The 19,365-nt window shown below is 34.2% G+C and overlaps 1 protein-coding gene across 1 annotated transcript in view; it reads left to right on the plus strand.

Moving 5' to 3' along the window:
• Positions 1-10,970: 10,970 nt before the first annotated feature.
• The window catches only part of LOC136024954 (tonsoku-like protein), a 36,460-nt gene continuing 28,065 nt past the window's right edge, over positions 10,971-19,365 (plus strand). Inside the window, exon 1 of the mRNA XM_065700553.1 lies at positions 10,971-11,076. Within this exon, the coding sequence (XP_065556625.1) occupies positions 11,055-11,076 (22 nt within the window). The 5' untranslated portion in view covers positions 10,971-11,054. The remainder of the gene's footprint in view (positions 11,077-19,365) is intronic.

Below are 19,365 nucleotides of genomic sequence, written 5' to 3' on the forward strand. Positions count from 1 at the left end.
GTGCCTACTGGTTTTACACTGGAATTTGTTTGAGAAATAATTGTAAAATTTACATATTAAGGGAGAGTAAAGGGATAAAGGGAGAGTCTAAATCTTAGATGTAAGTTTTTCTAAATGAAGAATAAAATAAACAGAATGATAGTAGCTTATAAGATTCCTACCTACATATACGAAGACTCCTGCCTCGCACCGGAGAGGGATCCACGGTGCAGCCATCGAGTAGCCAACCACCACTAGTCACATTCACAGTCAATTCCTTTGCACTAATAAAGCAAATTCTGAAGAAATCTTTTGAGAAGAAAGGTGGAATACAATTTAGAAATGACATGTCGAGGAAAGATTTTGCCTGCCATAAAATGCTTGTAGAAGAGCTTAAAGCCAGAAATGCAGCAGGGAACATATACTTAGCGATCTATGACCTTCAAATTGTATCAAAAATGGACCAAGCCAAAGGGAAGCATCCCCATCCCAGTCGGTGCCCATGCAGCAGTAAACCTGGTTAACAGGGGACTTGTATATAGAGTTGTACATAAAGTGTCTAGCTATAGCGAGCATAGTGTAGGACTAAGTGAAAGTATCCAAGACATACGGGAAAGTTCTTGTGTTTTCTTCCGTGATGGTGAGCTATCCCCAACTGCAACGGATACATCCTTGACATTCACAACCGTCAGTTTCCAGTATCAAATCTCAAGACTCTCAGTCGGATGCTATCCCCTTGGAACCAATCGAAGAGGATCAGCTGGGACCAGGTGCATACAGCAGTCAACACGTAAGTCCAGACTTTTCTATTTTCCTATCTAACGTTGACCAACTAACAAACAAATTACAGGAACTTTGGAGTCATGTGTACCAAAAAGACTATGACCTGGTTTTATTAACAGAAGTGTGTCCTAAAAATTCAAGAGCGAGACTAGAAGATTCTCATATTAATATGCTTCGTTACCGAGTCGTCTATAGCCTTTTTTTTACATGATGCAAACGTGGTGTCTAGACCCTGATCAAAATACATATGCAGTACGTCAGTTGAGCAAAGAGGCAAATTCAGCCTCTGTTGAATCTGTATGGTTTGACCTTACTGATGAAGACCAGCACCAACGCTCTCTCAGAGTTGGTTGTATTTATTGAAGCACGTCTTCACCTTCAGCCATTTATATTGAGAACACTCTCTCATTAATGTTCCTTAATGAAAACTTCAAAGGCGATTTTATTATTTGATGTGACTTCAATTACCAAGAACTGATCTGAAAGGACGGGTACCCTCACAACTCTGCTGCCAATTGCCTGAATGAAGCTAGATCCTTTATTGAGATCGTACACGACCTTTCTGCTTACCAGCTAATTGACCATTCCACTCGGTTTGGCCCTTCCACGGTATTATATCTGGTGCTTGTAAACAGAATCAGGTGCTGGTAAAGGCGATTCAGAGGGTAAACTATCTCCCACCAATCAGGAAAAGTGACCATCTTACCATGGAAATAATCACCACTAGACGTCCATTGAAAAGTAAATGCAAAAGACAGGTTTACACAGAGCACCAGGCAATTAGAAGGGAGCTAAGACTTATCGACTGGGATGAGCTACGTCAGGGCGATATCGACGACCAGTGGGAGAAATTTCTGACAGTGGTCACCGAGAGTCACAGTAGCAACTCGACAGAAAGGCTGATTCCCGTACCGAAGACACTACGCCATATACCTCTAGCATTAAAGGACAAAGAAATCGGAAACTACGCCAATGGATAAAAAGAAATATTCCTGGCCACTATGAAAAGTACGTCCGACCTCGGAACAGACTACGAAATCTAACTAAACAACTGTACCAAAATTTTTAGCTTAGACATGCAATTGAATGCAAGATTAACACAAAAAATTTCTGGAATTATGTGTCTAGTAAATACCACACTAGCCGCTGTGTCAAACGTCTAACTACTGATGATGGAAGAGAAGTAATCAACACTCATATACTAGCAATTTGCTAAGCAACCAGTTCTGTTCCGTCTTCACAACAGAACCAGATAGTGAGTCTCCACCCCCTCCTAAATGCGACATACTGTCTCCCATGAGCATGGTTGTTATCACTGTACATATGGTGGAAAAGAGACTAAAAAACCTCAATGCCAACAAATCAGCCAGTCCCGACGGAATCCATCCAAGGTTGCTCAAAGAAACAGCCACGGAGATTTCTCCCGCCTTTTCCCATCTGTTTCAGTTTTCTCTTGGCAGCAGAGTTATTCCCTCAGAATGGAAGACTGCTTATATTACACCCATATTTAAAAGGGGGGACCGGTCTAAACTTAACACTATAGACCTATAGGCCTGGCGTCTGTTATCGCTAAGGTTTTAGAGAGAATTGTCAACGACACACTTCTCAAGCACCTCTTTTCCCACAGTATTATCTCGAACGAATAACATGGTTTTCTACCCGGGAAGTCAGTCGAAACAACCTACTCGAAACTTATGAGCTAATTACTCAGCTTTTAGACAAAGGATTTCCTATCGACCCAATTCTACTAGACATTGCCAAAGCCTTCTACAAAGTCCCTCGTAGTTGTTTATGCTCCGAACTTACAGCGATGGGCATTAACAAAGAGTTAGTCGACTGGAGAATGGAAATCCTTGGTTCCAGAACGCAAAAGGTTAGGCTCTTTACGACAAACGGAGAAAATTTATATTCAACACCTTGCTCAGTTTTGAGTGGTGTCCCTCAGGGAACAGTCCTTGGATCAACCTTATTTCTCATGTACATCAATGACCTGGTAGCTGAAACAAAAAAACACCTGACTGTTTACGCCGACGACTTCAAGATATTTGGTACCGCGAACAACAATAGCCTTCAAGCCAATCTCAACCAAATCCAAGTATGGGCAGATAAGTGGCTTCTGTCCTTTAGCATCTCAAAGTGAGTCACTCTTCATTTTGGCCAGGACAATATGCAGTACCAGTACACCATGTACGACGGTAAAATGTCATCGACATTCAGGCTTCCTACATCTAATAGAGGTAGAGACCTAGGAGTCCTGTTTGATGACAGTTTAAAATTCCACGAGCACACCTCCCAAGCAGTTTCGAAAGCAAACGCAAATTTGGGACTCCTGACAAATACCGTCAGTAGAGGATTCTCCACGGTTTTTCTGAAACTATACAAAGCTATGGTCAGGCCAATATTGGATTTTGGAACATGTCTTGCTGGTAATTTCTGCAAGAGTGACATCCAGCTTGCTGAAGATGTCCAAAGGAGAGCCACCAAATGCATCGACCGTTTACACAGTCAGCCCTACAGTGGTAGATTACAATCCGTTAACCTTTCAACACTCTTTTTTCGACACAGGCGTAATGACATGAGGCTAACCTACAGGTACCTCCAGGAAGAAAACCAAATGCTGTTCACCTTTTATCCCCACACAGGAAAACACGAGTAATTTTCAAAAAGCAATTTAAATCCGCTATTAACACCAAGGTCCGACTAATTTTTTTCAGCCAGAGAGTGGTAAACGATTGGAACCAACTAAGCCAACAGAACATCTCTGCAACCTCGCATGAGGAACTCAAAAATAGGCTTGACAAAGAATGGGAGGCCAAACCACGGAGATTCCAGTGGGAAAACCCCTTCCAGCGCTCACTACCATAATATTCTTGGAAGATAAAAGAGAGTCAGCTTGAAGGATGATGCGGCTTGTCATACCCAGCCATCTCGCACACTTAATTCAAAGTTGCTGTTGTGCGGAGGTGCCAACTCTAAATCGCTGGAGAATGGTTCTTTAACTATACTTACCATGTGATCACCGTTACCGAGTTAGCTTAAATTGCATCTCTCCAGCACTCTATAGTACCGATGGTTTGTCGCCTTATTTTAGCAGTGCAACCAGATCTATCAATATCATCAACTGCGGAGCATCAAAGTTCTTGCAACTAATTCACTCCCAAGTGCTAATTAAGGTAATTAAGGTAATGATTTGTTTTCAGTATTCACCCTTATTTTATTCTATAGCACTACTTGATATACAGTGCAGAACGCTATTCTTTTGTAGCACCTAGCTGCCACTTTGAAGTGCCAGATAGAAGGGAGCTAGATGCAGTTAACATTCTTGCAGAACAGTTCTTGCTAAAGTGTAAATTAGTCTTGAAAATACATACTCATTTTGTTGCTTTGGAGTTTCTTAGGCTATTCAGTTTAAATCTTGAAGGAAATGCTAAAAACTAATTTCTTATGTAATCCCTTTATATTTCAGTAAGAGTATCTCTTAGGCTTTTCAAAAGTTGGTGACTTTTTATTTCGGCGTATTTTATTAGCATATTTGCTCACTTTCTGAGCACTATTAGCTTAAGTTATATGATCTTAAGTTTTACAGCTGCAAGCATATAGTCAAAACATGTGCAACATGTTTAAATGACTTCAAACCACATACGATTCAATCATGCAATGAATTTTCTTTTGATGAAGACTTTGGTTTAAGAATGAGCTAGTCTGTATGATTTTGCTAAATCACGGGTTAAGTGATATTTATCACTCACTCAATGATATTTTTATTGAACTTATTTTGTTCTAATATTTACTTAGCTAGTTATATCACACTTAAAATTCCCTTCCATTGTCCAAATCGTGTAGTTGACTGCACGATCCTAAAAAGTCCTAATATTAAATTCAATACGAAGCAAAAACTGTATAAAACAACGACAATGTGAAAATTAGAAGTTGATTAAATAACTATTGAAAACTAAATCCATTTCACTTAAAAAATTCACCTCTTCCACAGAGATTATGAAAGATAATAACTTACCGACACTATATTATATTTTCGCCGGTCTTCTGATGCTGCATTTTCATTTAGTTGACGTCACAATTTTAATGTAATTAAGTCACATGTATATATGCATTTAAAGAACAACAACAAGAGGATGTATTATAGGATTTTCATGAAATCATGCAACAATATAAAAGGCTAGAAACGTATTACAGCCATATATGATATCATATTAAAAAGCGTCATAGTATTTTAATGGCATCGTACGTAGTATAAAATTCTGTGACGTCGTGAATAATTCATCAATCTCTTATAAATCGTGTTCTAGACAGTAAAATACAAACCGAAAAAATATAATTAATATTTGTTGAAAATGATGCGTTATTTGAACAAACTTCTGATTAAGTTTCATCTAGACTTCCATCCTCATACCCTTTGACTATTGCATTTCAAAATGGTAGCAATGGTAATGGGTATTGGGATTTTTAATCGGATGAGGTCATTAATGCTTACCCTGACTCTTAAAAAAATAAAGATTGGGTGAAAATTATTTGACGATGACAAAAGAAAAGCTGAGGCAAAAGTTAAAGGCCAGATTAAAGAAAATTCTGTATATAAAGACGTTGAACATTTTATCAAAGCTCCAAATCATGAAACAGCAATAAATAAAGAGACCTTACAATGACGTTCATGATGAACCTCATGTTTTTCAAAGTGAAAAAATGCAAGCCGAGGCAACGACTAAAGGTCCTAACGAAATAAAGATGTTTCATATTTTATTAAACAACAGTGAGAATCCCATTGAATTGCAAATGAAAATTTTACATAGCGGCATGTGGTTAGAAGTTGGAAATTACATTTCTATTATCTATCACGTCGCGCAAAAGTATATAAGATGACGAATTAGTCCCAACAGCCAAAGAAAAAGGTATGGTAAAAATATGTGGGGCAATGATGTGTGAGGCAAAATGAATTCTTGCCGACACAGGACCGAAATGCTGTCAAGCAGAATTTCTGAGACAGCCAATGAGTTTAGATTTATCGAAAAATTTTAAATTATATTCTTCGGGCTTCAGAGAATTTACTGCCCCGTGATCCTACATTCTTCCCTAAATGAGACTGCTATATGGATTAACAGTTACGTTGCATTGAATTACTGCAAAGTTGTTATTACGACAAAAGTGTGTTTAAACCCACCAAATTTTAGGAAAATATTTTAGAAGAGTGGCTGCTAAGTTTTGTGAGAGGTGTTACTAATTTCTTATAAGAGCCGGTGTTTTAAGATTATTTCTATTTCTTTTCAAGGAAAGTTATTTTACTCTTTTCTTCTCGGAAATTTGTCAGGTGAAATCATATTTTATCGAGTTTTCCTGGATCTCATATTTTTTCATATTTTCGGCTTTAGCAGTATGTTTTTGATATTTTGAAGTTGAAATGTTAATGCATACTGGCTGCATGCTAACCAATGAGGTAAATCGAAAATAAACCAATGAGGTTCTTCAATAATAAACCAACGAGGTTTATTGAAGACATCACTTGCTGAAAAACTTTACCAATATATGCCTATGCCTATAATATATATTAATATATATATCTATATATATAAAAATATAATATATAATATAATGTAATATATAACTTATGCAATATGCCTAGGTGGTATGAAATACTATTGGTTATTCCTACTTGTACAGTGCTACTTTGGCACTTAAGCTATATAGCTGTGGCTACAAAGCTGAATTAAAATGATGAATTGTGCCTATGACATTGACGCTTCCATAACGGTTAATAATGTAAGCTTTAACGCAAGTAAAGCTCAATAGTATAATCTTTTGTGCGAACTATTTAACTTTCAAAAACAAATATGAAAAAATAATTTCTTTTTTTTTAAATTTACATCTAACGAAGGAAGACTTCACAGAGTAAAATGAGATCTGTCTTCTGTATTTTGACTCCAGGAGCAGTGAATACTTATTTCTATTGGCTGTTTTCCTGGATGATGAAAGAAATTAAGAATGGAGCAGCATAATTTCTTGCTCTTTGCACTAAAGTTTGACTCTTTCTCTCAACTCTACTTTTTAAAACAGTAAAAACTTTAGCGTAAAGAGCAGGGCGTTGAAGAAGGAGCAGCCCCTTTCATATACGAGGTAATTCCTGATCGTTTTAAGTTTTAATGTCGCTCCTTACTTTCAGTTAAAAAAACTTGTTTTTTTTATTTAATTTCTGAACGTTTTTAGTTAATCCATGTTTTGATTTCGGCTCTCCGCAGATGAATAATTGAAGCGAAATTTGCATATTTATTTATTTGGCTAAATGGCTTTACCATAGTTTTGATCGAATGATTTTGCGAAAAAAGGAGGGGAAGGAGGCCCAGCTGCTCTCCAATTTTGTGGGCACTTAAAAAGGCAACTAGAACTTTTATTTTTTACGAAGGTTTTCGTTAGTAAAAGATATACGTAACTTACGAATTAGCTTACGTAACAAACTTCTATGTTCGTATGTTTTCATTACGTATATGAGAAGGTTCACCCACTCGTCAATACCTCGTCAATAACTCTTTGCATTAAAGCCTAAATTTTGTCCCCTGAATCACAAAAGCCGCAGAATAAATATTTGAAATTACTAAAAATCCTTTAGCGTAAAGAGTGAGGTATTAGGAAGGGGTGAAACCCTTATATGCGTAATATTTTCTGTTCGTTTTAAGTTTTAATGCTACTCCATACTTCCAGTTGAAAAAAACTTTTTCATGTTTATTTTCTCATTGTTTTTTTAAATAATGCTAGAAAATGCTGCACCCCCTTTATGGAAATCTTCATCCCCCATGACAAATTCCTCCAAGGAAAATTTCCCCCACATAGCCCCCTATTCTCAACCTCCCCCCTCCTAACCAAAAAATCCCCCTGAAAACGTCTCTACATTTCCTAATAACCATTAATATATGCAAACACTGGTCAAAATTTGCAACTTGTAGCCCCTCCAACGGGAACTGTGGGGGAGTAAGTCGTCCTCAAAGACATAGTTATAAAGTTTTTAGATTATGCTGAATAAAATGGCTATCTCAGAATTTTGATCTGACTACTTTGGGAAAAAATAAGCGTGGGAGGGGGCCTAGGTGCCCTCTGATTTTTTGGTCACTTAAAAAGGGCACTAGAACTTTTCATTTCCCTTCGAATGAGCCCTCTCGCAAAATTCTAGGAGTTTTGGGTCGATACGATCACCCCTGGGAAAAAGAAAAAAAAAACAACAAAAAAAACAAACACGCATCCGTGATTTGTCTTCTGGCAAAAAATACAAAATTCCACGTTTTTGTAGATAGGATCTTGGAACTTGTACAATAGGGTTCTCTGATACTCTGAATGTGATGGTGTTATTTTCATTAAGATTCTATGACTTTTAGGGGGTGTTTCACCCTATTTTCTAAAATAGGGCAGATTTTCTCAGGCTCGTAACTTTTGATGGATAAAATTAAACTTGATGAAACTTATATATTTAAAATCAGCATTAAAATGCAATTCTTGTGATGTAACTATTGGTGTCAAAATTCCGTTTTTTAAAGTTTTGGTTACTATTGAGCCGGGTCGCTCCTTACTACAGTTCGTTACCACGAACTGTTTGATATATTTGCTTGAGAATGGCTACGGGGCATTTGTTTTAACTGTTCTGTTAAGAAACTATGAATTTTGAATGTCAGTTGTCGGTAGTGAAGTCATATTTGGGCACTATTTGAAATAACTAACTGTCATAAGCAATTTTTGTAAATGAAAGACGATATAAGAGGTCCAGAAATTGTGAAGATTCCTAATGAATTGAAAAGTAGCCAAAAAAAGACAGGATAAGCAACTTGAGCTGACTGTTATGTTTCATGACTCCAATTATTTTTTTGTAAAAACAGTTGCGATGCTTTGGAGGAATACTTTCCAAACTGGCGAAGAAATTACTAATCTGACAAGAGAAAATCTGAATAATCTGACTAATTGAATATATAACTATACAGACAACCTGAAACGCAAGTCGACCAATCGAAATGCGAGAGAACAGTGTCGACAACACACAGCGCAGAATAGAAAGGTTTTCGGATCAAAGTTAAGAGGCGATTGAAACGGTCGATGAAAAGAAAAAAAAGCCAAATGATAGAGCAATGGAGGTGGGGTTGCCACCAAGGATACGGTAAGTTTTGAGTAAAACGTTACATTTTACGTTACGGTCCTAAAAACAGTACATTTTTGTTTCGTTTTTTAATTTGTGTTTCACCTTTGATTAATGAATAAGTTGCACATTTTCTGAGTAATCTTTTTTTCCCGTGAAAAATTCCGCTGTTCCCAGTTTAATTACACTGACATAAGTATCGACATTCTTTCACATCGTGGTCATTTAGTATTATCACTCAATTATTAGTACGAGAAAATACCCACTTCGCTTACTCGCATAGTAAATTAGAATAACATTCTCTTTCATGAGATTATCATTTGCAGTGATGTGAGAATATTGAGAAAGCAAACAGACTTTGCACTATCTTGTCAATAGTCACCAACTTGCATCAGTTGAATTTGAATTTTGTTCAGTAAACAGTCATACTGAAATTATATGGAGAAGAAAAAAGCTGAAACCAGAAAGAAAAATTAATAAAAAAAAGCAGGTAGATACAAAAAGAAGCTAATTTCTCTATGATTTATTTTTGGTACTAATTTCTTAGCCAGCACACACTTGGGGATTTGCGTCTATAAAATCAGGCAATGACCGGCTTATTGCTCTTTGTATATGGAGAAAATTTGTTTTGGCTCAGTCGAAAACTTCATTGTGGCTTTATTCTAATAAATATTTAGTTGGCATTTTGGTTAGACTAAGTTCTACTTAGAATTGATTTTTCATATATTCGAAACTTCAGTAGTATATAAAATATGCATTTTAGTGCAGAATTTCTCTCATGCGAGCTTGAAAGCACCGGAAATATTGCGGTCGGGGAGTGCCAATTGCGAGAGTTGAAAAAAGGCTGTTTAGTATTTTATACCAAGCTATAGGCCGAGATACTATTGTGAATCAGCTCAAAAGGTCCTGAGTTAGATTTAGTTAAAAGTCTTTCTCCAAGTTGAGCGAAGTCCAGGCAGGAAAAGTCAATTGTTCCTCTATTTAAGATGTTTACAGAATGGTTTTCTTCATGTTGATCTTAAGACGTTAAACACAGAGGAAAGACGTTTTCCTTTTAATATATGTGAGTCATATTTAGATTTTAATCAGTCTTTAGTTAATTTTTATAAGGGTGTTTTTAATTTAAAAGATGGAGCTGACAGTCCTTCCTTGCAATGTTTGCAAAATTTATGCTAACAATGATTTGTCTATCCTTTTCCAATGCTAGAATAGAGCGCCAGTTTTAACAAAGACAAAGACCACACTCTGCAATAAACTCAATCCGAAAACTGTTTCTGATCTTCTGCATGTCAGATGATCGATTCTTGATCCAAACTCTTGGGACATCCCAGATACCCTTGTAAGGAAAGCAAGAAAGTAGAAAAAGTAAACTCCCCAGTTACCAATGCTCCCAAGCTGCTTAATTTCGCTTTGCTGTAAGAGTATTTAATATGTGGTGTCTTACATCTGGATAAAAGTTTTAAATTTAGTCCAAAGTGAATTAGTTGAGTAGTTTATCCAGGTTGTACTGAATATAAATGCAATCTTCACTTGTCTTTTTCTTCAAAGTATCTTAAATTGCAGTGAAATAAATGACAAATTAAAAACCAACACAAACCTTGGGAAAACTTTAGCTAAAGTACCCTATGTACAATATGAACCTGATGTGTTTGATTACTCACATTCTCGGGGAGTTTTTGTCATTCAAAATCGCTCGAGAGAAAACGCTAAATAGCACCCGAATAAACTTTTTTTTTAAATGCACGGCTGTTTCTGCTGCAAAAGGAAAAAAAGATTCCAATTCTTTAAAATTTAGGAAAGAGGAGGGAGTTTTCAAACTTTTAAATTTTTTTTAAAAATTCCCAATCAAATCTTTTAAGACACAAAAAAGCTACTTATTGAAATTTTGAGCTTTTGGAAGATTATATAAAAAAATATTTTTCAGAATATACAGGCAACAACTGCCTCTCCCTCCTCTATGTGCCGCATTTAATATCGAATAAAAGGAACCTTGAAAAGAGTACTTCGTGTCAAAAGTTACGAAACGTTACGTTTGTAAGAGTTTGGACGCTAACTGGTCTGGTGGTAACCCTGAATCGTAGGCATCAAAGCCCCAAAAATTCAAATCTGAATCTTGCTTGTTTTTTTTTGTGTGAAATTGTGTTGCTAGTAATAATTTTTAATCAAAATGAACAAAAAATATGCTAAAGGTTTGTAGTATTTACTAAATTCGTCTTTATTGCTAGTATTATGGCTCTTGTGTACATGGTTTCTAGTGGTAAAAAAAAACAATGCTTTTTTCATAGCCTAGCCTATAAGCTTAGTCAGTGATAATTCTGGTGGTATTGGTGCCATACAATCATTTTTTTGGTATTTTATGTTTTGGTACTTATATTGTTTTTTACTGATGAGGCTCTAGAACAAGAGATGCAATTTTAGATCAGTATTTTAGGCTAGCAGTAGCCTACTTAGTCTATTTGTATGGTTGTGTTCATGTTTCTGACAATTAATAGTACAACTCTAAACAAGTTACTTTTCACTATCTTTGAAAGTGATTAAGTTAGAAAAACAAAACTTTCAGTATTAAATCCAGGGCCAAAAACATAGCCAATCCATGAAAGTATTGTACAGCTACTATATTAACCCCCTTCTGATTTCTATGCTTTTGGAATTTGCCTGCTTGAAAGGTCCATACCTATTAGAATTTAGAAAAAACAACATTATATCTTAATTTTTGGTTTCTTTTTCTGTGGTTTTGGTTCTTAAAATACAATTCCTGTTATTTGAGTAAAATTTTCCATATCAGTAGGTTTTTTTTCTTCTATATTTAGGAAATGTATTTGTAGATCTTTGAAACCATATAAATAGGGATTTAGCAAAGTTTTGAATCTGAAAACACTTTTCTTGTAGGCCTACAATTGACTTATTGACAGGTCTATACCTATTGAAATTATGAAATAACAACATTTTACCTCAATTTTCTGCTACTAGTTGCTTTTTCTCTGCCTTTAGTTCTGAAAATGCAATTCCTGTTATTTGAGTAGAATTCTGAGCCATATAAATGTTTTTTTTAAAATATAGGAAATGTATTTGCATATCTTTAAAACCTTATAAAATAGAATTGAGCAAAGTTATGAAGCTGAAAACAATTTTGTTGTACTTCAATTAAGTACAAGGTTTCACTTTTATAACAAACATATTTTTAAAGGTCATCAAAGGTCAGGGCCCTCTAGAGATAGAAGGAGTAGAGGTAGGCTAGTTGCTTCAAAATACCTTCCCAGGACATACTTTAGCTGGTCAATGTTGGTATTACTGGAACAATTTTTTGGGGTCATGAAGCTAGGGTGGATACACAGTCATCATCAATGTGAACAACTTTATACATAGCAAATCCTTCACCAACTCACCATTATGGTGTTATTCAAACTGAAAGTTGGTCATGTTGGTCATTTTACCATATTTTTAAAGGTCATCAAAGTTTATTACTCTTATACTTCAAAAACCATCCCATAATATACTTTAGTTGATAGAGCCATCCCTGAAAGTTTCATTTTCCTAACATAACTTCTCTCTAAGGTAGCAAAAAATAGCTTGTCTATAATTAATCCCTTGTCATCTAATTAATCCCCCCTTCTAAATGTCTTAGATAGCCATTGGTTATGTAGAAAAAACTGATCTAATAACTGATGCAAAACTAATCTAAAATTAGACAAGAAAAAACAAAGGAATGTTATTCATTAATACTTTTGACAAATTATAAAGTAAGAATTTAAGCATTTTTGGCTAGTTATTGCATACAACCTAGGGCTATGCAAGACTATTAGAGGCAGCTGTGAATGAATTGCCAAAAACACAAACAAAACTGTAAAAATAACAATAAAATTATTAGTATATAAATGTGTCTCTTTTTGCTCTAGGATGTCTCTTTCTGAAGAGCTGCTATTCTAGGCTTTATTAGGCCTGGCTCTGAGTAAAGAAAACATTTGTCCATTTTAGAGCTAAAAGTAATTTGGGTAACTGCATAGGGGGTAAAGAGTATGCATAGTGGCAATTAAGAAGGAGACATTATTTAGTTGCTAAGCTTATACTCATTTTTTGTGTTTTTTTTAATGTTTTTGGCAATTCATACCCATCCTGCCCTGTACCCCATAATGGTCTTTTATAGGCCAAGGCTATATAAAAGACTAACATACAAAACAGTCACAAGCTAAAGCAAATGAGTGGCATATTTATATGGCTAATATTTTGCTATTTCTTATGGTTAAAGTTTTTTGTGACAATTCCCTCCCCTCTCCTGTTAGTCTAATATAGGCTAATAGCCTTAGGATATGTCGGCAATCAAATAGAAAAAAAACTAAACAGCAAAATCAATACTTTATAATTTGAAGCATATTAATCAATTAATGATTCTATTTTGTTATCTTTCATTTTCTTCTATTATTATCTACATTTTAGCTCATTTAAAGTGGCATTTTTATCAAGTATTCAACACAATCCCTGAGGCTAAATTGGATATCTTGAGTATACACATTATATCCATTTTTATAACTGATCAATGAATAGGTAGAACAACAAATAAATATTTTATTAGGGTTATAAATATAACCCTAGATAAATATTAGGGTTATAAATATAACCTATAAGATAAGGAATGTAAAGGTATGACTTTTATTTTCAGCTAATTTTGTACATAGCCTAGGACTAGGACTATAGGCTGCATGGGGTCCCAGAGGGAGTGATAGTGAATTGTCACAAATAAGACATACCATAAAAAAGAGTATAAAATTGGCAATCAAAAAGTGCCCTATTTTTTTTAGCCCATGTCCTTCTGGAGAACCATTTTTATATATATATATATATTTACCATAATTGGCAGTATTAATGCTGTATTCCCATTCTCCAGAAGGAAATACTATGAGATAGTGTGATTCTCTTTAAAACATTCTAAAACACTTACCAATATCATTCCTTAAGGTGAAGCAATAATTATAAATTTGTACAAGATTATATAACTTACATTACATCAAGTGTGAGCACACTTACTTGATTTTTTATGCTCTTTCTAAATATAGGCTAATAAACAATTCAGCTGCAAATCCAACCACTTTGTACTTGACGGTCCCATTTATAGCCCAAGAAATGCATAAAAAATTAAAGAAAATACTTATACAATGAAATTCTTACTTTGTAATATGCAGGATGTTACTAAAAAAATAAGATGAGTAGGCCTGAGACCTCCCGTGCATTTTAAGGCCAGAACATAATTTGCACTTTACAGAAAACAATCCTTATTTTGAGTTGAATATTTCTATTTCTGATAATATCCAAAAAAGTTAAAAAATACAAACATAAACAAATGCATATGGATTGACAGTTTAATTTGCGTAGGCTATGCTGCTCTCCATCCCTGAAAGTCTGAATAATTTGGTATTTACTGAAGTTAAAAAAGGGAAAATGTTTGAAATGTATCTGTTATTGGTAGTGTGAATTGTGGTTTGGTCTTTAGAAGACATGTATCAGCTCTACTCATTGTAGTTTCTACTTGTTTGTATTTTAACTTTGTTATTTATCATATATTCTGTTTATTTTGGGTCCCATTTATTTTTTGATGCTGATTTATGGTAGTTCTACGCTCTGAATATTATTTGACTTTATTTCTGCTCATTTTTGGTTAAATGTAGCTCTTTACTTTTCTTTGAAAAACTCTTTTTGTTGAAAATTTTTTTTTTAAAACTAATTTTTTGTTGTTTTTCAATGACATAGTTTTTTCATTTGTAAAGAAAAGAAGATTTTAAGAACTTTTGTCTTTTTATCTATGAAAATCCATATTTTGGTTTACTATTTATGTTGGACAAAATTTATCAACATTTGTCAGTAATATATGCCCTTCTTAAAATCTGGGTACACATTGTAACTTTTCATTTAGTTTTACTCCTCCTTAAGCTTCTTCAAAAAATAAAACTTCATACTCTTCCTAAAACTTTGTATCTATGCTATTTCGACACCCTGGCTGCACTTACACTCTTGATTTATTTCAATTGTAAGAGCAGAAGCAGTAATAGTAGTAGCCCATGATGTTTCAGTTAGCACCCTCAGTTGCTCTTGAGATATTGGTTAGACATCTTATTGATAACCATCATTTGCTTACTGTGTTTAGATTCAGTTTTAAAGCAAAATAAATGCTTGGTAAACATTTCTACTTTATACCCTATTCCACCCCTAAGATATCCCACCCAGATATCTTGACAGCCTGGATCTACTTTAAATATTTTGTTTTAGTTGAATAGTAGTACCAAAAGTGGTAGTAATATTGGTAGTCCTGATAGTTACAGCTTAATGCCCTAAGTTTTTGCTGGGATGTTTCTAATACACCCCTTTGGCATATCAGCAATATCTTAGAATGTTCTTTGGTATTAGGTTGTAACTTTTGAAGTATTTTAAGTTGGATGTTCAACTAGACAAAATGCAAAATGTGCATGGTACTACTACAATAACTACTACTGGTACTAGGATATTACAGTAAAAGTTTCTGGGATGGTTGAAGAGAATAGTGAGCCAAACTGAAATATGCCATGTGGATGCAGGTTAGTGAAAAGGTGTAAGAGATATGTCTTAGGAAAGCTTGAAGTATTAAGTTGAAACTTTCAGTGTATGTTGAGGGGTATGTTGAAATAAAAAAGCTACTATATGCATATTACTATTACTGCTTCTGCTGCTACTAAGGCAAATTGTATTAAGTAAAAGTTTTCAAGAAATGTTGATGGGTATTTTGAATTAAATTAAAACATGCTGTGTATGCAGGCCATCAAAAAGCTGTATTTGCGGAATCTCAAGAATGGCTTAGATTATTAGGTTGAAACTATCAGGGCATGAGGAGAGGATGTTGAACTAGACAAAAAGGGTGCAAGGTGAATACTATTAATGCTTACTACTACTATGTCTACTGCTATCAGTAATACTACTTCTTTTGCTCCTATTATTACTTCCACTACTATGCTTACTACTATTGCTAATGCTATGGGTACTAGTTAAACTTTCAGAGGACAGTAAGGGCAGTGTTGAACTGAATCGAAACACTATATGCAAGTGGGCTATCAAAGGGATATACTAGCGATATCTCAGCAACAGCTTAAGGCTATGAAACCTTAATTTCCAGGGCTATTAATAATACTACCACTTTTGCTGTTACTTCCAACGCTACTACTACCACTACTCCTATTGAACTAGATAAAATAGCTAAAGAACATCCAGGTTGCCAAGGTATTCAGGCAAAATAGTGGGATATCTTAGGAGTAGAGTAGTTTGTAAGGTAGAAACTTTCACGAAATTTTTGTGCTGCTTTAAAACTAAATCAAAGGGCACTGTGCAAATGTTGGCTGTCAATAACACATCTCAGCAATGTCCCAAGAATAACTGAGGGTATTAAGTTGAAACTCGCAGGACCACTAGGCTTCTAGGCTCCTTTTACTGCTTCTGCTCTTACTGTTGAACTAAATCAAAAGAGTTTATGTGCATTCAGGTTGTCAAAATAGCATAGATACAATGTTTTAAGAAGGGTAATCAGTTGCATTTTTCAGGGAATTTTGAGGAGGTGTAAAACTAAATCAAAGGATAATAAGCATGTCCAGGTTTTCAAAAGGGCATGTGCTATTGAAAATTGTCAAAAATTTTTAACCAACATATAGTAAGCCAAATTATGGATTCTTATATTACAAAAAAAGAAAAGAAAAAGATTTAACATGTTCTTTTCTTTACCAATGGAATAGTCCATGTCAATAAAAAACAAACTGAAATTATAAAAAAATTTAACAAAAGAAGTTTTTCAAAGAAAAGTAAAGAGTTACGTTAAATAAACAATGTGTAGATATAAGGCCAACTAATTTTCCAAGTATAAAACAAGTGTATCAATAAATAAATGGAACCCTAAGCAAACAGAAATCACAATATATAACCAAGTCAAACTCAAAACTATGCCTTTTAGCAACAATGAAATAATTTGCACTTTACAGGAAACAAATAACTGTTTTTTCCTTCATAACTCTATTAAATCCAAAATTATTTAGCCATTCAGGAATCAATATCAATATATTTGTATACATGTTTAACTGTCAATCCGCATTCATACGTTTTTTTCCAGTAATCCTAGTCATGATGATGGTGTCTTTTGTTTTTTCATATTAATTACTATTATTATTTATTAATTATTTTTTAATTACAATATCTTTATGTAATAATTATAATATAAATATAATATCATAATAATTATAATATTTATTTTTATATATTTATAATATCTTTTAAATATTTATTGATTATAGCAATTATTATTATTATTATTTGATATTATTTTCTGATTTTCAATATTATGAGAAATGAAAACACTCAGCTGACATGCCCGACTCAAATTGACATGCCCAGTAACATGATCATTGGACCTTTAAACTATGCTGAACAAATTGGCTACCTCAAAATTTTCATTGGAAGTGTTTCAGGAATTAATGACTGTGGGGGAGCAGGCTAGTGGCCCTCCAATAACTTTTGACTTTAAAATAGGGCACTTTCCATTTTCAATCAAATGAGTTCCTTCCAAAGTTTTTACAAGAACCTCTTCTTTAGGAAGTGCCTCGAAGTAAAAAAAAAACAGTAGCCTACATAGTGCTCATATTGCTCTGTACTTAGGAAGCGCTATTGTGCTGCCTATGATTATATATTGTTGTTACTCGAAATAAGTTATCTACTGATTATTCAGTTCTGAGTTAGTATGACTTTAATATACGTCATAGCTCAACAAGTATGGATTTATTGCTATGAAATCTGAAAACTTTGGTAATGATGAATTCTATAGTTCTGCTAATTTATTAAATATTTTTGTATGTTTTTGTGGTGCTAAACTTTGTGGTAAATTTGCAGTAGCAAATAGTAGAATCTGTTAATAAAAACAAAACGTTTAATAAATTGGAGGAATGATAAGATCTTGAAGTTGTTAAGTTTATCAGATTTCATAAAAGTAATCTATACATATGGAGGTACAACTGTGAAATATGAATTTAGTATTGGATTTATGATTAGATAGCATGTTTTCGTCATAATCATCCAAAAATTCTTCGTCGTATTCAAGATTAAGAATCAGCTGTCAATGTTTATCAAAGATATAATTTAAATTAAAATATTTGTCTGATATTAGGCACTGTGTAAGCACTGGGATCATTACCTAAAAAGGTGAACACCACTTAATGTATCTTTTCATGCTCTTTTCAAATATGCCAATCACTCCCTTGCAACTTCCATTTCCAGTTCTTCTATGAGCCCCATCCCTCTTTATATGGATCATTTTTATGGACTTTGTCTTAAGGAGAACAGGAAAGGCAATGGGAGACCACGGATTCAAACGGCGAGGAAAAAACTGTGTTCCCTATTGTTTGGTGGTAGAAAATAGTATCCAAATATCCTGGAAAGTATTTAAAAACTGGGGCTATTGTAACTAGGCCACTTATTTATCTCATTCCTGATAATACATTGTTTCATTTACCCCCCCCCCCCCTAATAGAGAAATATAACCCACCAAGTATATTCTAAGCACACAGTAGCAAGATACCTCTTGATTATTATTTTGTAGCAAATACTAATCATTTTGCTGATTTTATCTTCAATGATTTAAGTTTGTTAGAAAATGATAAAGAACAATAGAGTTGTGATATTGTAAAAGTTAGGCTACTAGGAATATACAACATGGGCTACATATTGCTAGAGTAATTTTTGTAAATTTTGGTAACTTTTCTCACTGAGAAATATTGAGGAACAAGGTGTAATCTTTAAGGGTTGTTACCAAAATAGAATTTGCAAAAGAAACAGGTATTGTTTTTGGAAAGGGCATAAAATTATATCAAGTGATGTCTTCACCTTCTACCTTCAGACATAGAAAAGCACCTAATCTTGATACAAGTACAAGATATGATATAGTAAAGTAATATAAAAAACTATAAACTTACCAACTTCAAACTTTGACAAAGCCAAAGAAGAATATTTTGAAAAATAATACGTCTATGGCCAGTACCAGAAAAGTTAAAATAATCAGAAAAACGCTTTGCCAGAGACAATCATGGTTTTCTCTATTTTTTTTTTTTTTTTTTTTTTTTTTTTTACTTTTCTAGGTAGAAGATCAACAGACCCCTTGATGCACCTTTTTATCATCTTCCTAATTGCACCCATTACTACTTTTGCAAGTTTCATTTAGAGACAATATAATAAACCTTGTTCCATTTTTTTTTGAACTTAATCATACACTTCTAATTTATTTCTACTTTGAGGAGTAAGATATTACCTTAAGAGCCCGTGGTGCCTACTTTTACAATGAGGATCAGGGTATTAATTTAAGAGCCCATTATATGTATGTATCAGATTAACGACGCTTTTTGACTACTAAGGTCCCTGCGTCGGCCCTGCAGTGCATTGCTGCAGCATGATTCGATCTCTGGGTCCCGTATTACCAAGCTAAGGTC

Source organism: Artemia franciscana, chromosome 1 (genome assembly GCF_032884065.1).
Source record: "Artemia franciscana chromosome 1, ASM3288406v1, whole genome shotgun sequence".
In the NCBI taxonomy this organism is placed as follows: Eukaryota; Metazoa; Arthropoda; class Branchiopoda; order Anostraca; family Artemiidae; genus Artemia; species Artemia franciscana.